The 25533-nt window shown below is 35.0% G+C and overlaps 1 protein-coding gene and 1 long non-coding RNA gene across 11 annotated transcripts in view; one reads left to right on the top strand and one right to left on the bottom strand.

Moving 5' to 3' along the window:
* Positions 1–22649, top strand: part of LOC127528813 (uncharacterized) — a 97556-nt gene extending 74907 nt beyond the window's left edge. Inside the window, exon 3 of the long non-coding RNA XR_007935421.1 lies at positions 21945–22649. This is a non-coding gene — a long non-coding RNA (uncharacterized LOC127528813). The remainder of the gene's footprint in view (positions 1–21944) is intronic.
* cadps2 (Ca++-dependent secretion activator 2) overlaps positions 1–25533 on the bottom strand; it is an 874989-nt gene that overhangs the window by 42418 nt on the left and 807038 nt on the right. For 6 of the 10 annotated variants that reach the window (XM_051929794.1, XM_051929771.1, XM_051929749.1 and 3 more), the window contains 6 exons: positions 17265–17420; positions 7735–7882; positions 6806–6820; positions 5293–5367; positions 4555–4638; positions 4415–4447 (listed from right to left, as the gene is read on the bottom strand). In XM_051929794.1, coding sequence (XP_051785754.1) covers positions 4415–4447; positions 4555–4638; positions 5293–5367; positions 6806–6820; positions 7735–7882; positions 17265–17420 — 511 coding nt within the window. Of the gene's footprint in view, positions 1–4414; positions 4448–4554; positions 4639–5292; positions 5368–6805; positions 6821–7713; positions 7883–17264; positions 17421–25533 lie in introns of all 10 variants that reach the window. The other 4 variants (XM_051929778.1, XM_051929759.1, XM_051929801.1 and 1 more) reach the window with 2 other exon arrangements.

Consider the following 25533-nt stretch of genomic DNA (forward strand, 5'->3'; position numbering starts at 1 on the left):
GAACTGAGGATGTACTACTGATACTAAGGAATACAAAACAACAGATCCACTTTTGATATTTGAAGGATCATGGGAGTTTGCTAATCTAATTTGTTGGTTCTATGTTTATTCAGACTATGTATGAGTTGCTACAAATTAATGCAAGTCAAATTCATTTTGGATGAGGTTAATACAGTTCACTTTCTTGCCACCCATTTGGAATTTTTTTATTAACAGACTACAAAGGAACAGCCATCATTTTGAAAGTATCTGGCTGGGGAACCTAAGAGTTTTAACCTTTTTGTCATCTTGGCCTTATTGGATTGTAATGCTTGACCTGCAATAGAGTGGTACCAGGAGAATATGAGGAAGTTAAGACAAGAACTAACATCTCCAAATCTAAGGTCATACTATTTGTCTGGAAATGAGTGACAGAATTTCTACGTTCAAAGAAAAAGCATCTTTCTCCATTTAAGGAGTTAAATACCTCTGGGTTTTGTTCATGAGTGAGAGCAGAAAAAAAGTAGTGTTCTGCCAAAGTCAGTAAGTTCTTTGAGAACACCATGAGATAAAATGTATAGTACTTTGTAATAGATTCCCTTTCTATTAAATCAAGCCAAAATCTAAATGTTTGTAAGAAGGTTTTAAGTGGCCTATAGAATTCATTGGTTTTCTCAGTAAAGGTAGGAGTAAATGAAAGATTTCCTAACCATACAGGTCAAACATATTCCTCAGACGATTAGATATTCTACTTCTTTTATAGTTTATGCATGAGGAACCGGTAAGTATCAATATGTTTACATAAAATGATTTATTAAGTCAGTGTTTATTTTACATAGTATGTCCTTTTGAAGAGTATTTGTCCAGCAGCATGCATACCGTGAATGTTGTAATTAGACAGTGGTGGGAAAGCAAGAGCTACAATTTAGATTTAATTTTTCTGACTAAAATACCTCATCATTGTCATCTACGCTCATGAGTTTTGGGTAATGATTGAAAAAATGAGATTGTGGTTGAAAGTGAGAAACAATCATTTCCCAGTAAACACAATACACAATATTATGGAGCTTAGTTTCCACAGCATGGCAAACCTAGGAAGCCTCATAGTAGGTGGTGATAATTTCCTAAGAATAAGGGGTCATTAAGTGGAGAATGGGGACACATGCAAGAATTACTATCTCTTGGCTGTACTCAGAGAATCCTGCAATTCTATATAAGTAGTTGGAAATATTAGTTTGGAAAAGCAATGTCTGGTTTCCACAGCAATGCTTGACAACACAGAATTTCTAATCAGGGCAACAGTACAGGCATTTCTGCTTAAGTAGATATCTGGTTAGACATTTTCATGAGATTATATAAGTCCTTTTTAAATTGCTGTGAATTATCTTTATTTATTTTAGGATCTGTATGGGCCCCTACAAAGACATTGCAAAGAATTACACAAACAGAATTCAGTAAAATATCACTAAAATAAAAGTTAAGAATAATAAGAAGAATGAAGTTCAATCAACGTGTGCATTAATTCCACACTAACAAAGGCAAGAGGTTTAAATGAGCCACTTAGAACTCCTGAAAGGTTCAGCAGGGCAAACCTGAGTGTACAATACAGTAACAAAGCACACTTAGTTGCAACTTGTTTGCTGAGGATTTAAAACCTCTGTGTTGTACCAAAGTGGTCTACAGGAGGAAAAAGACAACCATCATTGGTGAAGTTCACAGACTGAGCAGCAGTCATGCTTTTGACTGATGGGATTTGTACACAAGGCATTCGTTGTTCAGAGGAAAAATACAAGTAGACAGTATACTGTGCGCAATAATATTCAATTGTCATTTAAAAAATATGGAGCTTACAAAGAAAAACACATCAGATTGGGAGATATAAACAGAAAAACACACATGTTTTTCACTGTCAAGTTTTCATATATGTCAAAAACAGGTTACTAAAACAGTATTCATAGTAATGTTTTATCTTTGGAATGCAAAATGGCAATTTAAAAGAAAAAAAAATCAATTACAAATGTTCATTCCTGTCAGATTTCTGCATTTGGCTCATTACGGTTCTCATTTGCAATACACAGCTCTGGATATACAAGACGCTCTCTGCATTGTGCTTCCCCTCCTCCACAGCCTGTCTACCTGTCGCCAGTGCGCAGACATATGGGAATTTCACACCTTGAGAATTTATTTTTTCATGAAGTTTCTAATGTGAATCTGTAGCTAATTATTAACGAAAAAGACGTAAGTTAGAAGAGTAATTGCAACAGCTGGAGAAAGTTTCTAATTAGCGTTCAATCTCCTTTAAACAATTTATTCTCGGTTTAAATGTACTTGGGGTAATTATCTGCAATGAAATGCTAACAGGTTTTCTATGCCATTTGCTCTGTCTGCTTAAATATATGCTGAGGCAAGACAGTAAATCATTGTTCCACTGTATACGGCAGAATGAGAATAACCCACCATGGAATGTCACCATGACCCTGTAAATGAATCCTATTTCCTCAGAAATGTGTCATGTTAAAAACAGCAAAGTTGAAACATGGGTTGCATTTTAATATTTTGTTTTGAACTAAAGAAAGTGTGAAACAATTTCATATTGCATCATTATAGTTATATGATGTACAAGATATTTTAATTTTTTAATAATGTTGGAATAAGACTTTTTTTGTAAAGCATCATGATGTATCAAGCTTAATTTAAGGACAAAACTATTGCAAATCTGAATTAATCAGTTTTGATTATTGTTCATTTAAATTCATTACATGAAAGGTTTACCCATTGCAACCTATTTTCTTTAGGATTAATCCTTACATATGTAATATAACAAAATTAACAGTTATACTATTGCCTTAAAAAAGCACAATTTCAGGTTTTTAAAATTTTAAGAAGTGTAACGTTTCCAATCATGTAGAAAAATGTAAATGCTTTCTCAACTGCTGTAACTCATTCCTTTCTATTTGCTAAGCACATAAACAGCTTCCACAGAAGTTGAACTGGCAACTATCAGGCAACAGAAAAAACACCTCAAAAACACGGCCCTAATTATTTAACCATTTTGTGTCCAGCTTGTAATTAGTAGTTCAGTGCATGTTACCTGGAGGGAGGATTCTGCACAGCTCTGACTAGAAAGCTAAGTTATGGCAAAGATGTTACCAGTTGAGAGGATGAATGACTTTTTTTTTTTTTTTTTTAATTTTTATCATTTTATTGTCTCCACTGTATTTCCAAATACACATCAATGCTTTTTATGTGCTAAATGAACATTAACAGCCCCCAAACTATATTATTTGCTTAAGATGCAAACAAAAAAAAAACCAATCAAGAGCGAAAACAAAATGTGAGTTTTAACTCTGACAACTTGTGTTGCTCTTTGTTCATACAAAATGGGGTGAGCGCATGAATTTGGCAGACTAACTCTAAGGAAGTGTTTATAAACAAAGAGCTGGCTGAAATACTTTACACAGCTGATATTAGCAGTTAAACAAACCTGAAAATCAACAGGGTTAAATAAGGGTGTACACCTCAGAGGATTAACTTAAGGTTGATTACTAGTCAACCTGGACAGTTGAACATGTTGTGTAAAAAGAAATGAAAAAGAAATAAATCCTTTATAATTATATATCACATATACTATCACTTCCTGCTGCTACAGCTAATCCCACAGGTGCTGCTTTTACATGGCTGCCCGTTCTCTTGTAGGTGGGTCTTTCTCCTCAACTGTTTTCCCAGCAACAGGCTTTAAAATATAATAAGTAGCTTAACCTTTTGTGAGGAGGGTCACAAGTATGTTCTCAGTGAACAAGAACATTGTCATGCTTCCTTTTTTCTAATAGGCATAGAAAATGTTAAAACATTTGGTTCCTGTTGAGGTTGAAGCTACATTATAATTTAAAGTATTGTGGAGGCTCACCTGCATTACAGTTAGACATGCTCTACTGCAAAGAAAAGATTTTGCACCTGAAATACTGGGACTTTAAAGAAACGTTTTCTTTTATTAGACAAGTTAAAAAAAAATGACTGGACATCAATTGCCGACTGAGCTCTGCATTAGTAATCAACATCTACTAAACGCACTAAAGGGCAACAAATTATTTCCATATAGGCTAGTTTATCAAATCTGCTGTTGCTGATTTTCCATTAAATTAAATGATGACTGTTGCTTTGCTGCTTATGTATCAATCCACCCATCCATTTCCAAATCCTGCTTTTGCCATGTTAGAGTTCAGGTGAGCTGCCACCTGTTCTGGAGGCACTGGGCAAAGGCAGGGGTCAAAGTTGAGTTCAACATGTCACACTCATCGACATAGGGAACCTTACTGTTACTGGAGCAACTTAAAGTCACCAAATAACAAAGTTACATACACAACTCCAGGATGGGAAAAAAAAACTTTTTGCTTTACCAGCTTATTCTTATTATTTAAAAGCAAGATATACTTACAGGAACATCAACATATTTTGCAGCTGCCTTTACCTGTGGAGAAAAAAAAATTAAATGTGTCAAAAAGGAAAATAAAATTGTGTTTGTTCACATATATTTATAACACACTGACATCATCACAGGAGGAAATTAACACTTACAGTAAAAGAAAGTATGGAAGAAAACAATGTGCCTTCATCATATCTTGATAGCTTGGAAAGGACTCCTTCCAACACAGCAACAAACTGGAAGACATATTAATTTAAGCTGGTAAGCTGCATACTGTTTAATTAGATTTTCTGAGATGTGTCTGTCCTAACACCATAAAATTAGCATTTTTTTACAGTAATTGCACTTTTGACTCTTTACTTAAAACCGCTAAGTGACTCTTCCATGATTTGGTTATGCGATTTACAACTGTAATACCAAAACACTCCTGGGTTCATAGCCTGTATTATCAGTCGGCATCTAAAAACAGTCATCTTCTTCCCCTTTGTTCACCAGTACTTACTAACATTTCCAGATGGCAAAAGAAGTAGTTACTGCTAGATTCAGCAGAGAACCTATCAATTTTCAGGACAAGAAAAACAATGGGGGTTTGAGGAAAACAACTGTTGGCATTTAAAAATGAACACTATACTTCTTGTCTCTTTTGTTCTTCATTGACTAGCCTTCCTTTTTAGAGAACCTTTTGAGTCAAAGTAACTAAGTGATGGAAATTCTATCACTGTCATTATCTTGAAAGTTTATTAAAATGTTATGTGATACTAATATTTTGATACCATAATTGTGAAAGACTACATTCATATCAAATTGAAGCCTAAATAATATAAAATAAAAGGTGCATCTTAGCTGATTTTGAGTAACAATGATAATTTTGCAAGATCCATTAACAATACCTTTGAAACCAACAGGGAAATCATCTCTTTAAAGGCATCTTCAATTAAGTCATCTATCTTCGAATGGTACTGTTGCTGAAAAATTGAAGAAAAAACACAAAGCATATAATCAGCAAGGACAGTGTTTATGAGATATTGGTGTTATTATGGTGTCTAGAAAAAAAAACTGGAGGAAAAAAAAAAAAAAAAACTTCTCTTGCAATAGGTACTGAGGTCTGCTATTATGAGCACTATAGTACCAAAGCTCTGAGCACAATCCACCCACCCAGTGCCTTTTTTTCTACATTCAGTGCTAAAAATCTTCCCATGTACACTGTTGAGTTAAGCAGCTAATAGGCCTATTATGAGAGTGAATTGAGTTCCCGTTCTCATTCAGCCGAAGGAATTTGAAGGATACTTTTTGTCTTCTCTACAATTAGGAAAGCCATGTATTTTTCTAAAAGACAGGTCCAGCTGGGAGGACGAAAGACATGCACAAAATTCAATTAATGCAACATTTCATGTCTGATAACTGTTATTCACAAGTTATTTAAATAGTGCTAGCAAAAAGAAAAAAATGCTACAGTGAAAGAAAATCAATAGTGCAGGCGTTGCAAAATAAGGTTCACACAAACACAGCACACTAATTTCATATGGTATAAGTAAGAAGGAGTAAAATTAAAAATGTTTTTCTATAAAGATAAATAATCTAAAATAAATACAATAAATGATTAGGTTATCCATATTAGTCCCTACATTTAACCAAACATTTTTGTGAAATGTAGTGCTTTAAAAATTTATTGCATTGAAAACTCAAAACTTTACAATATACCTCAAGTAATAGTACTGCAGTATCATTTGCTTTTATCTCAGCCAGACTTAATTCTTTAGTTGTGCTCAAGATAAAGTAAAAAATAAACACTCTCTACTAGAAATGGTAGGGTGGTTGGTTTGATTTACTTGCTTTAAGTAACACACCTTGCATTGGATTGTTATGTTTATAGTTCAAGGTTATGTTAAACACTGATAAATGCACACAATATGCAAAAACTATGAATATTTTTGAGTTTCAAATTGCTTTATATTCACAAAGCTTAATTGTAGAAAAAAATGAAAATTTTGTAAAGAGCTCACAAATGGTATCTTTTGCATGAAATACAAACTTACTTTTTAAAATTATAGTACTTAGCTCAGCCTACCGACTTTCAGATCTGTCAAATGCTTGTCTCCAAAATTATAATGAAGAAATGTATGCTTACCTTTCTAAATAATCTTAAACCTTAACCCAAACAGTACCACACATTAATAAAAATGTCTACATACTTCCAACATTTGTTTTAGTAAACATTGAACAGGCTGGAATGTATTATTTGTATTCATTAAGTAGGTAAGGTTCTTTCACAATATTATAAACCAGAAAAAGTAGAAATGATATAAAATAAAAATGCATTTGTAACGAACACTGCTTTGTGGTCTTTAAGCACGCCTCACATGATGGAAAACAGAGAACATAAAATAAAAGTTAGCCACTTACCCACTGCTTACCAAACTGCATTCAAAAATGGCATGGAATGAAAAAATAAGACAGAACACAATATGAATAACATGGTGATGAAATGAGTGCGAACTTCAATGACAATATGGAGAAACAAGTCATAGACACATAAAACATGCACAACCAAGTCACAAATTATATGTATATACGAGACAAGGGGCAACATCACTGCATTAAAGAATATTACATAGCTATAAATTAATTATCTAATTATGTCTAAATTTGTAAACATACATATACTGAGCAATGTTGTTGGTTGTTTCATTTATTGTATGTTCAAATTAAAGGAATTCAAATACTGCAAAATGGATAACGGAATACGTAAGACAAGAGAATAGTTGATATTAATAATAATGCATTAGTAAAAATGAAACAATCAGCTTGGAGAAAAACAATGTATCTGGAGAAACTTTAAGAAAGGCCTCCTTTCACTTTGTTAAAGCTTGCAGCTCAGAAGAATGTGATATCTTTTGCAACTCTCAGGGCTTGTATCAATGCAAAGCACTTAAAGGCTGTCTTCTTTTCACAAACCTCTTCAAGTCAATCCAACAGTGCTTAAATAGATTCAGAACTGGTAATTGACTGGGCTATGTACCAAAAACCTTGAAGTTTCCACCACCATATATCAAAACACTTCATTACAACCAGTATTTGATGTATACAAGACAAAAAAACAACATTACAGGAATACTGAATCAGTCAATGTCATGTAGATCACTATATTGTTTCTGTGTTATACAAGATCAAAATATAGTAATGAATATATCACAGGGGAACAATATATCACAAATAAGCATTGATTATATTTTAAGAAAAAAAAATGATTTCAGTAGTAACAAACTAAAAAAAACACAAAAAACTGAAAGATAAATACGTAACACAGAAACACAAAAAAATAGTTCACAAACCTCTTGTCCTCCCTCTAGTGTGCAGAGTTTAATACACTGTTTCTTGCCATCCATTAGCACATTGAACATGGTGCAAATAGAGGGAGATACCCTGTATTCTGTTGATTTACTGGCCTTCTGCATCTTGGCTTCAAATGCTACTCTTGTTCTGTTCAAACATAATAAAACAACCTTTATGGCTGAACTGAAGATGTTTTCATGTTTCACACACAGTTCATTAACTAAACATTTCATGATTCTGTCATGGTGTGCCTAGCTGGAAAGAAGTTTCCAGAAACAAAGATACATGCAGGTTGGCACAAGCCAACAATCACTTTAGCCTCAAGAGAGGACTTGCAAGTGTTCAGTGTGGGAACACAGGGGCTACTAAGTAGTATAAATCCCTGTACATATGTTGTATGCCCTAGAACATCAATAGGCAGGTGCACTTCTAGTAGAGGAAGTTAAATGCTGCCTGGGAGGACACATGCAATATTTCTTCAGGCAAGAGGACAAGTGACAAAGATGCCTGACACACTGTTAAGAAAGAGTTAGAAGGGCCACAGAGTGTTGGAGGTGGTCAAAACATGTCAAACAGTGGGAGACAGCCCATTGTACCTAATAAGGAGAAATGAGACTAGTTGTCCTTTCAAAGGTGAGAATTGGTAGGAGGTTAGATAGAAGCTTGAAGACCATTAGGTGGCAGCACTTAGTTCTGAATTGGAAGGAATTTCCTGTTTAAGGCTTAGCATGGAGGATGCCTTAAAGACCAGGCTTTCCAAATAGAAATGCCGGCTTATGGGTTCAGGGTCTGTAATGGTTGCTACAAGACAACTTTGTATTTCATTGAAATTCTGTACCATTGTGTCATGAGTGACCCAACATTTCACAATATAAAGATTGCTGTATATTTCAATGAAAATAATCTTCTCCATGCAAATGATATACCATGTACAGTAGTTCTTTTTTGTTTTTTTGTCCTCCTGCTCAATTGACCTTATCATCAGACTTGTCTTTAGAGATGTAGAATATGATATTATATATAAGGACTTTTTCTACTAATTATATATCTATGATATGCAAGTTCATATTGATTTATCTATACTAATAAAAGGCAAAGCCCTCACTGACTCACTGACTGACTGACTGACTCATCACTAATTCTCCAACTTCCCGTGTAGGTGGAAGGCTGAATTTTGGCAGGCTCATTCCTTACAGCTTACTTACAAAAGTTAGGCAGGTTTCATTTCGAAATTCAAAGCGTAACGGTCATAACTGGAACCTCTTTTTTGTCCATATACTGTAATGGACGGCAGCTCGCTGGCCGTGGGAGGCGGAGTTGCGTATCGCGTCATCACGCCTCCCACGTAATCATGTGAACGGACTGTGAACGCAGTACGTAGAATACATGGAAAAGCCCCAAAGAGCGCTGAAGAAAACATTCATTACACAATTGAGAAGGCAGCGAAACAATAAGAAGCGAGCGAGTGACACATACAAGCATATTCATAAGTGCAGCTACTGCGGAAACAAAGCACGGTGTAAACCGTAAGTTTAAATTAAGTTTATAGAAACGCTCCCGCTGCTGTTTGCAATACCATATTCGCGACATACAAGTTTAATGAGAAGACACGAGGTATAAACGAGACTTTGGAACACTTTGTAACAGAGTTAAAATTGCTGTAGCGAGAAACTTTTAAGTGCCAGGTCTTAGCTAACATTAAATAAAGCCGTGGACATCGCAACATCACACAAGAGAGCGGCTCACGGGAACTGACTGAACGCAGCACATGTGATCACTCATTACACAATTGAGAAGGCAGCGAAACAATAAGAAGCGAGCGAGTGACGCATACAAGCATATTCATAAGTGCAGCTACGGCGGAAACAAAGCACGGTGTAAACCGTAAGTTTAAATTAAGTTTGGCAAGATTGCTTTTCTCCTGTACAACTATACGTTGCATTTTCAACAGTAAGCTTGCACGACTTGGTCATATTACAACCGGAGTGCTGAACTGACAACGTGGTACACAAAGAGAACTATAACAATCGTAATAAATGAACAATAAAACAGCGGAGAACCTGTGGATTAAATAAAAAGGCTGCTTCCTTGGCGAAGCAAGGAAAAAGGATGGCCTTATATGGCGTTCGTTTATAAAAGAGCAGAGAAGCTGTGTAAAGACTGCTTCACAAAAAAACAGCAGAGCGCCTTATATGAGCAGGCAGTCAGCTAAAGAAGGGAATCAATAAATAACTATAATCGTAATAAACGAACAAAAAATAGCGGAGAATCCGCGGATTACATAAAGGAAATGGGTACCTGAACAGAAAAGTGAGTCTCAAATACCTACACAATAACTATAACAATCGTAATAAACGAACAATAAAACAATACAGAACCGCTAAGCAAGGAGAAAGGACGGCCTTATATGGCGTTCGTTTATAAAACAGCGGACAGGCTGTGTAAAGGCAGCGTCACAAAAAAACAGATCCTTAACAAATTGTTATTGGTATATTTTCCCTCAATTTAAAAAGGTTTTCTTTTCTTCTTAATTAAAATTTAAAAGCAATACTTCACCGCTGCGAAGCGCGGGAATTTGGTTATATGCAGTGAGTGTGTATGCCTGATGAGCCCAGAATTAGGGCGAAACACGTGTCGCGTACTCTTTGCATTATTTGACAGTAAATTATTTTCAACCATTCTATGATCTGCTTCTCACAACTGAGGGCACCGTGGCGGATGTTAGCTGACTTGCTGGCCAACCACAAGCGTTACCTGGTAGGTAACCACCCATACAATCAGATTGTGATTCAGACTACGAATGCCATGAATGTAATTACCCCGATCTACATGCTGTCAAATAAACGAACCACACGCCATGGTGCAATGTTAGGGGCTTCGCCTCTAGCGCTGACGTCCGAGGTTCGATTCCCGTAAGGGAGTGCAGTGAGTGTGTATGCCAGATGAGCCCAGAATTAGGGCGAAACACGTGTCGCGTACTCTTTGCATTATTTGACAGTAAACTATTTTCAACCATTCTATGATCTGCTTCTCACAACTGAAGGCACCGTGGCGGATGTTAGCTGACTTGCTGGCCAACCATAAGCGTTACCTGGTAGGTAACCACCCATACAATCAGATTGTGATTCAGACTACGAATGGCGTGAGTATATATATATATATATATATATATATATATATATATATGTAGATATGTATATATATATATATATATATGTGAATGTATGTATGTATGTATATATGTATGTCTATATTTATATATATATATGTGCATATGTATATATATGTGTATATATATGTAGATATGTATATATTTATGTGTATATATATGTACATATGTATATATATATATATATGTAGATATGTAAATTTGTATATGTATATATATATATGTATATGTGGATGTGTATATGTATGTATATATATGTATATGTAGATATGTGTATATGTAGATATGTATATATGTATATGTATATATATGTTTACATAACCTCCTTAACACACTACTTCTCCGCTGCGAAGCGCGGGTATTTTGCTAGTTTTTTAATAATTATTCATTATTATTCTTACCTAATTTAATTTTTTTTTTTTTTCTTGTAACTACTTGTTTGACATCTTTTAAAGCACTTTGAGCTACATTCTATGCATGGAAATGTGCTATAGAAATAAATATTTTTTTACTGATGTAAAATCATTAGCTTTGTTAACCTGTTTAGGCTAGCATAAGTGGAGTATTAGAACCTTAAAAAGGTGGTACATAAAGTGAAAATCACTTGCTTAGCTAACATCAACCCTATGAATTGCCTAGTATCACATCCAGACACTTCTTAAATAATGTTCATTTATTTGCTACATGACTCAACAGCTTTATCCAGACTTTCACATTCCTGTGTGAAGATGTACTCTTTTTCTCTTATAAGCATTATCTCTTAAAGTTATATAAAAAAGATTGGGAACCCCTCTCAGCCTGCTTAATAATTTACTCTGCTTTCAACAAAAAAGATAACAGTGGTATGTCTTTCATTTCCTAGGAACATCTGAGTACTGGGGTGTTTTCCGAACAAAGATTTTTAGTGAAGCAGTATTTAGTTTATTATTTTAAATCAAATGTGAAAAACTGGCTGTGCAAAAATTTGGGTCCCCTTGTAATTTTGCTGATTTGAATGGATGTAACTGCTCAATACTGATTACTTGCAACACCAAATTGGTTGGATTAGCTCGTTAAACCTTGAACTTCATAGACAGGTGTGTCCAATCATGAGAAAAGGTTTTTAAGGTGGTCAATTGCAAGTTTTGACTCTCCTTTGAAGAGTGACAGCATGGGATCCTCAAAGCAACTCTCAAAAGATCTGAAAAGAAAGATTGTTCAGTCTCATGGTTTAGGGGAAGGCTACAAAAAGCTGTCTCAGAGGTTTAAACTGTCAGTTTCAACTGTAAGGAATGTAATCAGGAAATGGAAGGCCACAGGCAGTGTTGCTGTTAAACCCAGGTCTGGCAGGCCAAGAAAAATACAGGAACGGCATATGCACAGGATTGTGAGAATGGTTACAGACAACCCACAGATCACCTCCAAAGACCTGCAAAAACATCTTGCTGCAGATGGTGTATCTGTACATCGTTCTACAATTCAGCGCAATTTGCACAAAGAACATCTGTATGGCAGGGTGATGAGAAAGAAGCCTTTTCTGCACTCACGCCACAAACAGAGTCACTTGTTGTATGCAAATGCTCATTTAGACAAGCCAGATTCATTTTGGAACAAAGTGCGTTGGACTGATGAGACAAAAATTGAGTTATTTAGTCATAATAAAAAGCGCTTTGCATGGCAGAAGAAGAACACCACATTCCAAGAAAAACACCTGCTACCTACTGTCAAATTTGGTGGAGGTTCCATCATGCTGTGGGGCTGTGTGACTAGTTCAGGGACTGGGGCCCTTGTTAGAGTCGAGGGTCGGATGAATTCAACCCAATATCAACAAATTCTTCAGGATAATGTTTCAAGCATCAGTCACAAAGTTGAAGTTACACAGGGGTTGGATATTCCAGCAAGACAATGACCCAAAACACAGTTTGAAATCTACAAAGGCATTCATGCAGAGGGAGAAGTACAATGTTCTGGAATGGCCGTCAAAGTCCCCTGACTTGAATATCATCGAAAATCTAAGAGATGATTTGAAGCAGGCTGTCCATGCTCGGCAGCCATCAGATTTAACTGAACAGGAGAGATTTTTTTTGGAAGAATGGTCAAAAATACCTCTATCCAGACACTCATCAAAGGCTATAGGAGGCGTCTAGAGGCTGTTATATTTACAAAAGGAGGCTCAACTAAGTATTGATGTAATATCTCTGTTTGGGTGCTCAAATTTATGCACCTGTCTAATTTAGTTATGATGCATATTGCATATTTTCTGTTAATCCAATAAACTTAATGTCACTGCTGAAATATTACTGTTTCCATAAGGCATGTCATATATTAAAAGGAAGTTGCTACTTTGAAAGCTCAGCCAATGATAAACAAAAATCCAAAGAATTAAGAGGGGTCCCCAAACTTTTTCATATGACTGTACTTAGCACAAAAAGACATTAATGCATGTTACACTACCATTGCAAGGAAATCTATAGCATTTAGTTTTGTTGATATCAGTGAGAATTTGGAAAACCTGGGATTTGGTCTTCTTGGGCCAACACTTAAGACCATGTGTTTTCTTAATTTACTGGGGTAAAACACTCATCTAGTCTTGACATGAACTGTGGCTGTCTGCTCTGTAGTGCAGAAACCAGTACTTTATGCTATATCCTAGAAATACCCCACTAAATACCTTATATCATATGTTAATTTTCTCATTTTGTAATTAACTAACAAATTCAATTAGACTTTGATTCAGTTTTTGAAGATTATAACAGCTTCTACATGATTTCCACCACCTTCTTAAACATTCCACCTGTTTGAAAAGATTCAGTTTTGTTTATACTTCAATCAGAGCACAAAAACAGGGCTCTGACTATTGACTATTGAAAACACCTTTCCATTACACCGGCATAATTTAAAATGTGAATTTAACCCCTTGTTGCCTAACTTTATTTACAATTATATAAAAAAGAAATACTTTTGAGTTTTTGCTGTCAAGCAGATGCTAAATTAAGGAGAAGGGTCTAGCTGCAGCCTGCAATACCTATGACATAGGTCAGGTAATGCCCACGTCAGTCACAAAACGCCCTTTGACTGAGATAACCCTCTTACAACCTTAATCTTAACCATAGGGTAACGGGCCACTAATGTTAACCATAGTCTAATGCAATGGGTGTTATGTGACTGACGTTGAGGGTGTTTGTGATGTTGGGGCGTTACATAGCTGACCTCTTAGGTATTGTGGTCTGCAATTACACTCTTGAAATTTAGTGGAGATTGTTCATTTGAATATAGTACACAAGCAAACAATAAGCTGGTACATATTTTTATCTTAGCACAACTTCTCAAATTTGGACAATTTCTCGAAATTAATAGTCAAATTAATAGCCACACCAACCCTTTGCTTCCATCAGGTGGATCCAGTTTCCACCACGACTGCTAGATGGCATGACCAGAGCTTCGAATACAATCCTTGGTATGTATCAAATACGCATCAACTGGCATTGGCGGAATACATACGCCATCTCGGCTGCATTCAGGCTAGAAGCGGTTTGAAGCGATTTCGTGACAATTGTCTACAAGGGGTTAAAGCTCAGTGCTAGAAACTAGAATGTATGATAGTATACACCTTATTTTAACCCTCTGCATTGGTTTTCTGTTATGTTGAGAGACTATTTCAAAATTCTCCATTACTTTTAAAGAGGTCAATGACTTCTGACACCTTGGCTGGACACAAAATATTAATATCGGCACTTCAAAGTAAATATTAGGCCTCCTTACTCAGGTGAGGTTGGGAGCATGTGCTGATAGCTATACAAGAATAAATACAATAAATAAAAGAGTAAGGATCTTTAGCTACAAGGTTTTTGACTTTTGAATATCCTGATTGCTATTCTGAAAGACTGGTCATCCTTCTCAACATTTACATACCGGCTAAAGACTAATTTCTTTAATCATAGTGTCAAGAAAAAAACCCAACAAGCCCGACTAGTAAACGCTATGTCTAAGAGCTGATTCAGTTTAGGAATCAACAGAAAATACAAATAGAAATTAGAAAAAAAGAAGAATGCTCATTTGAAAAGATAGACAAAGCGTCTAATGAACTGACTCACAAAATATGGAAAACCACAGAAATAATTTCCCCTTCTTTGAGCTGTGATTTAAGTGACCTTTTGAAGTAAGTCTTATCATTGCTGAAGTTCTGCTCTGAAATATTTCATTAAATAATAAATAGGTAAGCTTTTCAAAGTAATTAAACAGTGAGCTAGAGATATTCAGCTAATTGCATGTATAACTGGAATAGGAAACATAGGAATGTAATTAAAAAAGTTAATCATTCAAGGAAATGTACTTTATATATATTATACATGTTAAATTAAGAATAAGGAAAAATGAAGAATTGAAAATACCTGCAAAATTAGAATTTTAAGACTGAAAGGTTGTTAAAAAGCAAGAAGGTTTAAAAAGGTTGGCCACAAAAAATGATTTAATGGGTGGAAGATTTATTAAATGAGGTATTAAAACAGAAAAGATGGGCAGAATCTCTGTCAGTGTTACTTGTTTTTCTTTATAATTCTTTTTATTTATAATTTAATTGTATTATATTATACAGTCTATTCATAGAATAGAAAGAAGATAACTTATTATTTTCATATTATGTTTATTTTATTTATTGTATTTTGTTTTGGGCCTAAATAAATAGGATGAAACCTTTTACCAAGAATCAGATTTTAAAAATTCTGGTTGTTATACTGTAGATTCAGGTGTTTCTGAACTTTTGGGTTTCATTGAAGGGTAATGTAGGGTTAGAGACATAAGCTATAGGATGTCATAGGCTTCAAGCCCTTTCACCAAGTACTAACAATAGTGATCTGTAACTGTGGAATAAACCTTAAGGTCGTAAAGTTACCACTGCCTCCAAAACTCTCATCACTATGTTTGGGACAGTATGATGCATAGGTACTGTACTTGTCTAAAATAAATATTTTACAATTATTACAAGTTCTAACTATCAATCTCCTTCTATATTTTTCCCCAAGTGCTGTGACCCTGCTTCCTTGAGCACACTCTTACCACATTAAAAGACATTTGAGTTTTTGAAAAGCTTCAACATCAATGATGATAGACAGCTACAGATAATCATATGAAAACACCAGGGTTATGAGCACAAGGATGTGCCATACAATACAATAAAATGCTTGGGAAATGTCTGGGCAAACAAATATCCCAGGTACGGAAGCAACTGACTCCGGCATATTACAAAGAACATTAGGCGGATGCCCAGAAGATAATTTCTAAAAGACTACCTGTCAAGTTGATTTTTTGGTTTCTCTTCTCCAAAGCCAGCTAGCCATTGTTTCTGTTTATTTAAATTATGTCACTAAATGTAACTTAATTTCTAAGCTGATATATGGCATGTACATTAGTATGAAACAATCGCATGATTTTATACTTTCTGTCAGTTTTAAATATATAAATCAAAAATCTGGAAAAACGCCCTCAATATATTTTCAGCGGAAAACCCTTAACAAGAATTAATTAAGCTGAAATGAAGCTACCCATCTTGTGTTTATAATTCTGTATACTGTATCATGTTGTTACTTGCAGTGTGTTGTAGATACTAACATCATATTACACTTTCCTGGTATATTTCAACTTCTGTAAAGTGTCTATGGTATCTATAAATAAAATTTATTATTAACATTGCTCAAAATACACTACTACAACACAGTAATTGCTCAGGTTAGAGAAGCATTTTGTTACCCTAGCCAGTTAGTTCATCAGATATTTCTTTAGTGGAACTATTAGCATGGTGGATGGGTTGAGTAGGGAGATATCCTGCAGCAAACACTAAGTTTGAACTTCATATCAATTACAAGGGTATCTTTATTGGAAAAGTATTACACTGAGGAGTGTGAATTTAACATACTTAACAAAGTTAAACAGTTAGGTGGAAAATGAGCTCCGGTGAACTCAAGAATAGGCCTGATGCTGACAAACTCATTTGATGATTGCACAACAGTGTGTATAGTACAAGATTCTTAAATATGCTTTGTGCAATTCAGAGTCATTAGGGTCAGGAAACTATCATGAAGGTATCAAGCACAAGGTTGTAACCAACTCTGGATGGGTGCCGGGTCACTGCAGGACCCACTAATGTGCATACCTATGTATGACCAATTTAGAAAAATCAATTAACCGGTCTTTTGGGATGTGAGAGAAAAAGACATGCAGACAGAGGGAAAATGTGCAAAAACTACATACAGATGGCTTCCGGGGCAGAATTTAAACCCAGAATACTTGATCCATGAGGTGGCAGTGCTAATCACTGAACCATATTGCTGTTGAGAAAAAATAGTAAGAAGCAAATTAAATCAACATGATATACTGAAAAATCACCTTTTAACACAGGCCTCCACCATGTCACTTGCCATGAGTTTAAGCCTTTGTTCTAAATGTTGAGCAAACTCTGGCTCAGGCCAGTGCAAGTCATACACAAACTTTTGCAGGGCATCCAACTTCCAAAAAAGATCTTCTGAAGTAGCTGAGCCATTTCTAGAAAAAAAAAAGAAATCATGAGAGTGATAACAATTATTTTTTAGGAAATATCAAAATTATTTTTTACTCATGCAGCCAAATCACAAAAGCACAAAAGCCACTTATTTAAACTCTAAGACAGCAGGGTGATGAGGAAAGATGTAAAGTTCTTTGAACTGGAGTTCGCTTTAATTTTAAGAAAATCTGATAGTCAATAAAAGGCAGTGACATATCCATTAAAATGCTGTATATGTAGGGATTTCTTGATAATTGTTAATCAGTCGGAAAATAACTTTAAATAGTTTATCCCTTGGAAAAACAAGGCTATTAGTAAGGAACCTTTATTGAATAAGTTCCTAATAGAGGACACTTGTGTTTTTCATAGTTCATTATTATTTCTATTTCAAGAAGCAAGCACACATAGATCTTTGAGCATATGTCTTCAGTTTTCAAAAGGACTCTGATCTCTCAGTGGGACAGAGACCTGAAATTTCTGCATTTGCCCTACTCCTCTTCAACACATGCCATTGAATATACAAGATCTATCAAGCAGATGGGAACATAGTACTGCCTCCATCAGCATGACCCCTCATTGCTCCATGAATGGACTTAGGTCAGTTGAGCAGAATGTGCTTATTCCACAGTGGAATTTAAGCAGCAGTCTCTTCCATGAACTTAATACATTCAGTCAATTATTTTTTTCAGATGCAATACTGCATTTAACAGATACATTTGATATATTATGCACTTTCATAAAATGCAATTAATTTATTTATTTTACCCTAAGTTGATATACAATTTCTGGACATCAACATAAACAAATTTATCAAGAATACTGACAGTTTTACCTCCAACAGACAGTTACAGATGGTGTGCAGCTATGTTGCATATGTAACATTCAGTAAGATTTGCACAGAATATTCCAGAGATTCTGTCAAAGTTGAATTTTTCTATACATTATTTACAAAGCACTGTTTGCTTCATTGAAGCTTATATGAAGAACAAACAAAACATACAAACACTTGTTGCACTGTACGTGTTTAAAAGGCAGCCAACTGCACAATTCACTAAACATGCAACAATAAGCAAAGGGAAAACAAAAAAAAAAGTGGTCAGCTTTCAGCCTTTAAAAGACAGTTAGCTTCATAAGAGGATATTTTTCTATATATATAGATTACAATGATACAATGTAATTAAGACTATGCCATAACAACTCCCCTCCTGGCTAATTAAAAGGCATTTTTGCTCAGCTAGGTTTCCCAAGTCTCTGGTCCCTTCTGTACTCTCTGCTTCAAGTGGCTGTGCCAGCAATTCACAAAGCTTTCCTGGTTCTGTACGGATATCCTCTGAGCAACGCTCCCAGTGGAATCTCAAAGCTGAAAAACACTGTCTTGATAAATGACTCAATATGTTTCCAAAGCATCACAAATGCACATTTTAAAGCATATATGTGTGTGTGTGTGTGTTTGTGTATATATATATATATATATATATATATATATATATATATATATATATGAAATATATTATCTAAGAAGCTTAAACAATATTAAAACAATTGCATTTTTACTTTTTTCAATAAAAGATATTTCATTGGGAATAAATTTCATGCAAAACAAAAAAAACCTAAGTTAGACATACATTCACTATAAAAAAATATCTGCCACCACTGACTGGACCCTAAATAACAACTTATGATGTTTTTAAAAAGCTCCAGAAATAATGAAAATCTATTGTTTTCTGAACATCTTATGTTTACAGATAGGTTCACTTTACCCCTCACAGTCATGAGTAAAAATGGAATTGCCTCACTGGAGTAAAAGAAAACAGCATGCGACAATCAAACTGCTATGGCAAGGCACAACACTGACTGTGCACCGCACTTTTAAAGTGACTACAATTATCTGAGTACATTATGCCTCTCTGAAAGCAAGAATGCCAGTGATAAAATCTGTGACTTCCACCATAGCCCAGTAATAAATCTTATTGCCAACAAGATAAGAGTTTAGAACAGCAGAAGCACTCATAACAGATGTCCAGCATACAGTTCTATTTACTGCAAGCATATATCATATTTTTTATTTGGATATTAGATCAATCAACAGATCAGACAGATAGATAAATAAATAGACAGATAAACAGAGATAGGGAGTTTTTTTCAAATATTTTTTATTATGTTACAACACACAACATTAAAAATATGATAACTGCAAAATATGTGCATGTATACATTTCCTGGTTTCCTAAAATGCTCCCAAGATGTTAAATTCTTTAAGTAGTTAAATCATTGTCCTTGCCACTTGTCTGAGAAATAAACATTTGACATTGACTGACATCTACCAAAGCCCAAAGGACAGTGATGCTGGGTAAATCAAAGATCCTAGAAACATCTATTATAGCAGACATTTTGATAGGATCTGCTGTAGGAAAGGTACTCTATATGTCTTTTAACCATTTACATTAAATCTACATTTATGAGATATTACATTCAATATAACACAAATCACCGAAGGATAGAATCAGTACTATATCCCATATTTTTATGTTTAATGACAAGTCATGGTACTCAGCCCCTGCTCAATTAGGACAGCTATATGTTTACAGAAGTAGTCCCTCAAAGTTACTGAGGCATCAAAAAGATAAACAGACACACTGATAATAACAATGGCAATAAATTCTTCCAAATTATGAAAAATATTTGGACTGTTCCTTATACAGAAATGATTATTTTTCTAATTTTAAGGTAAAATAAGACTATCTATCCACTGAGTTATGGAAGGTGGGCTATGATTCTTCTAAATGAGCAATAAAATATAAACAAGCAATACAATGTAAAATGCCACATTTCTCATCAGATGTTACTTCAAATAATGCTTTTATATTTACAATAATTTTGAATCTAAAACGGTCTGGCAAGCAAACTTTTTTCTTCTTCAGATCTATTCTATTCTAGGTGTAGTGCACTCCCAAAACCTGCTGTACAGCCTAGCAATGTAGCTGCTTGATGACACTGTTCACAAGTGGGGTCTTTGGTGGATCTGAGCAGGTACAGGTGTTTTAAAAGAATAGTGCAGCTCAGACCCCATGAGAGTATATGTGCAGAAGGAAAGCTGTGCGACTATGTAGCACTTAATGGGGAAAATGACTAATTGCTCGTTTATAAACACGTGCGCAGTTGGCATGGCCATCCCTCATTGAAGCTCTGAGGATTGTGTAGTAACCTGCACTCACAGGGTTATAAAAAAGTCTGAGTATGACAGACTGGGAAAAATGACATCAAGGGGACAGGGAGTAAGAAAGCAGAGCAGAGCAGAATCAGGATGGAGCCAATGTGGCTTGAAGGATGTGAGTGGTCAGAGGTGTTCCAGAGGCTTATTAATCCATGTAAACTTTGTGAAGCAGGGATGATTGTGTGCTCCAGGGGTTCTGGACCAAAGGAAGGTAGCAGAGCAAAGGAATCAGGTTTGGAGTGTCTCAGCATTTATTGAAGATAAGATCCATACTTTTGACATTGCTTACCTTTTTAATAAATATACTATGCATTTTGGCAAAATACTTGCTGTTTGTCTCCTCTTTCACCCTAGTCAATCTCGGGTATGACTATATCCAGAAATAAAGAAGATGCTTGTGGCTGCAGGCTCCCTGAGAATCAGAAGGTCCTGCTCCTAATACTACTTTGGATAATTTTAGAAAAGTTGCCTCCAATTAATGTATAAATTTAATCTGAATTAAACTATGCTTTGCGCAAACTGATCAGGAGATCTTCTAAACAATTGAGTTTTATTCATTATCTGAAATTCAAAATAAAAGATCCCATTTCTAGTATTGTCTTCAATTTTCTAGGGGTGGATCCATTAAAATGTGGTCTCTTTGCATTACAAATTCATAAAGTTAAAATCTTAAGGTTTCTGGTTAAATATAGGTATACTACGAGTGAAACTTTCAGGGACATTCATTTAACACTATTAATTCCCCAAAATAATCTGGAATGAAGAGGTAATCATCTATTAACATCCTGTTTGATATTTTCCATAGGTCTTTACATTTGTTGTAGCTGAAATTCCTAGTTATTTCAATTGTTTTGAAACAATTACAAAAACCTAAGCCAATTCAAGCTGACATGCAAGACTATTCATTGGGGATAATATGCTCTTATTCATGCTAATCTTCAACCTAGGAATTCATTGGCATTCCTCTACATGTTGATTCAATACATGTGGGAGGGATGAGTATGGATCAGTAAATGTAGACCTTTACATCACCAGCATAAAAAAGATACTTTTTGTTCATGTTTGTCACAATCCCCGACTCTCTGGTTGCTTGCAGGGCCAAATAGGCATGTGTTGGACACAAGTTGGTGATGATGCCCGTAAAAGTTCTTTATTCTAAAGTGAAATGAAGCTTCAGTGCTAGTGCTAAACTCTGTGTTAGAGTTTGATCTGCCTCCTTGTGATATCTGGGCTGGGAGCACAGAAATATCTCATTGGATAGGCAGAGGAGATTTTGATGCATGTTACATAATGTTTTCTCCTTTTCTTTCAGGTGAGGACAAGAAAACATTAGGGTTTCTAAACATCCAGGATGAACAAGCAAAACACAAGGACAAAAGACATACCTAAAGGCTCCATAAAATAAATGCCCCAGCCAGCCCATTACAGTGATTTGGTCCAAGGACAAAGGATAAAAGGGAAAACTGGAACAGGAGGCAGATAACCTGCTGTGAAGATGAGGAACTCCACCCTGAGCATTCAAAGTTGTGCATTCGATGGTTGCTAGCCCAAGTTAAAATTAACGAGGCTATTGCAAACTTCAAATTGTGCTGAATAGTCCTGCTAAGCCCTTGAGAGGCCCTTGTATTGTTTTCATGTTCAAGAAACACGTTTTATTTTAAATATGGAATGTCTTGTGGAAGTTCATGTTCAGATGGCCAGTGTGCCCCTCAGCAGTGACACCATGTAAATAAGTTGGGTGCAAACCAAAACTTTTTTATTGGACAGTCAATAGGTACCCCTACCATTCAACTGTATTAAAATCTTTTTCTATTTCCAGAGTTAGCAGGACCTCTAGAAGCACAGTTGTTGCAGGGTTAAAAAATAGACTGCACAATTATGAAAGACTTTATAGAAAATGTCTAAGTTTAACAAATCCAGTTTGATTGTGTAGAATCCCTTCTATTTATTTTTGTTTTTTGCTAAAATTTGTACTGAAATTTTTACTACATTGTTTTATAAAGAATCAGTCCTTAGGATATACCCTCTAATGTGTTTTATTCATGTTGTAGTGTTTTTGGGTGTATGTTTTTTCTATAGCTTCCTTAAACATAAATTAGCTCTCTTAATGCTAGCTAACATATATCTTTTGAAAGAATTGTGTGGGATTGCATCTAGCCCTGCAGGTTCCCTGGCTTTTAGGTTTCAATAAAATCTCAAATTTAAAATTTTATATTGCCTCAGTGGTTTATCCTAATATTTTATGCAGAGAACTTTAAGATGCAGAATTTTACTAAAGACATGTTTGATGTAAGTCTCATTTCAATGAATTTTAAAGTATATATGGATAAATTGTAATTTCTGTAATTCTATACCAAACTTCCTCCATTATGCATTATGATGAGATATGAATTGAAAGGCTCTATTCTACAGTAAACTACTACTTCAAAAAAGTTCACACTAATGATAAGATGTATTGGTAAAAGTTATTCAAAACTATATATTCTTCTAGCACAAGAATGTTTAGTGAACTCAACAAACCCAAAAGAACAAATATAAGCAATCAATTTTCAAAAAATGAAAAAGAAAATCCCACCCCCAACCCTATCCTAAAAGTAAACCCATTCCAACCGAATAACGGAGGCCACAGGGAGTGTCAGAGATAGAAATTCATGAGCAATCAGGGGAGAGAGGAACAAAACACATGAAAGAGAAGAATCAAGATTGAAATGACAACCACTGCCTATGCAAATCTGTACATGGCATACTGTGGACTGCCACTTCTCAATGTTCTCAGAACTTATGAAGAAATTTACCAGAGGCATTTGATGGACAGAGATAACAGTTTAGAATCATAGCTACTCCCATGGCATGACGAGTGTAGGGTGTACTGTACAAACACAAACCGAATATGGTGATAGTTCATATTTCTCCATGATGAGGAGATAAAATAGATTTCCATGATAGAGAACTATTGAAGGAAGCCATTTTATCAGTGGCTCTTTATTTAGTTTGCAAGACTTTTTGGCCTTTATGACCTAGCTGCAGGTTTAATAGTAGTTCTGCTATGTATACTTATTACTAGCTGAAATACCCGGTGTTGCCTGGGAGGAAAATAAAGTTTTTTTTTTGTTTTTAATTGTTTGTAAAAAATATAATGAAAATAAAAAACACAACTTAAAAAAAAAAAAAGCTTGTATTTTTTAGTGAAGTGCCTTGTTATATACAATGTTTTTAGTTTTCCACCTTTAGCCAATATATAAAGGTTTTTAGGATTTCGTACCCTTGAACATGCCACATAAAGCTGTCCATGTGAGAAACAGGCTGTGTTCAAATTTAGTCCAGCAATTTTCAATGATTGTGCAAACGTTCTGAGCGTCAAGTGGATGATAACAGACAAACAAGTCCAAATGTCTAATTAGTCTCTTCCAATTGAAATTCTTTTACAATCAATTAAACGTTAAATATTTTACCTATATAAATATTATAACTTAAATATCATAGCTATATTTGTTTTATATTTTACCTTTGATTTTGTTAAGTTAAATTAGTTTTCTGATTATGAATATATTAAAAAAAAATTCCTATTTCTTTTTTATGAAAAAATTTTAACACCAACACATTAGCTATGATGTTGCAAAACAAATGACATTTAGATCATTAATGAATAACAAAAATCACAAAGAGAGCTGCTGAATCCACAAAATAAATATAGGATGTTTATTGTAGATAAAAATAAAATTGCTTACTTATCTTATATATATAATATAATCGATAGCTGATTTTAATCAAAATATAATCGCGGAGTACGTTCAAAGTAGTGTAAAAATGATGGGAAAAGCTAAGCCTTTTTTAAGTTTTTTTGACAGGTTAATTTTTGTTTTGTGGTGTTGTAATGTTTTTACATGCAGAATTTTTGACGACGTAAAAAAAAGTCAATTAAATTATTATTATTATCAGGTTGATTTAATTCTATTACCATTATAACAGTGTTACAATAAGAATAATGAATACTGAAGATGAAAATATAGCAAACAAAAACAAAAATTAAACGACAAACAAATAATACTATGGATTTTTCATGATAAAAGTGTCCAGTTGCTGTTATGGAGCTCACCAGAAACGTTCCGAGCGTTAACTGGATGATAACATGCATACAACACCACAAGATTGTTACAGCTTTATATACAGTATATGGCTGTTTGAGTCACAAAGACAGAATGAGTCAACCCGGCCAACTGTATTTAATTTCAAAAGCTACAGAAGCACGGTTGTGCTCAAACTTAAAGAATGCTGGCAGTCACCTCCAGTTCGCCCTCTGGTGGTCGTTCCGAGTGTCAACTGGATGATAACATGCATGCAAGACCGCAAGATCACGCCCCACCCTACCCAGAAGGGGATGAGTTAGGGTTGATTTTACCCTACTGTATTTTTAGTTGACCAATGAGGAACATGTGTACTAAGTTTCATGAACATCGCTCCTGCCGTTCGGAAGTGATGCTGGAACATACATACATACACACACACATACACTGCTTTTATTTATATAGATTATTAAAGCCAATTTGGTGGGTTGGAGTTTTGTTTGCTAGCTGTTATATTTACAGCGTGTGATGTCCTCATGTCATTGGTGGTTTTCATCTCTATGGGTTTGTTGTTAAATTATTGTTACACCTTCAAATTAAGCTTTGGCTGACATTTAGACTTTGAAAATTTCTGGGGGTAATGGTTCTATCGATTTACAGTATTTGTGGGATATGCAGAAGGGGTCCTGAAGCAAATGCTGTGCTTCTAAAAGCTGTGACTATGGGGCCAATCACCATAATTCTCTAATGTGGGCAGTCGGCTTCTTGCAGTTCTTTTTAATTCTCAGTCTAGTATAACCCTGGTGAATTTTTCTTATCGCCTCGAATAATTTTCAG

Source organism: Erpetoichthys calabaricus, chromosome 1, assembly GCF_900747795.2.
Source record: "Erpetoichthys calabaricus chromosome 1, fErpCal1.3, whole genome shotgun sequence".
In the NCBI taxonomy this organism is placed as follows: domain Eukaryota; kingdom Metazoa; phylum Chordata; class Cladistia; order Polypteriformes; family Polypteridae; genus Erpetoichthys; species Erpetoichthys calabaricus.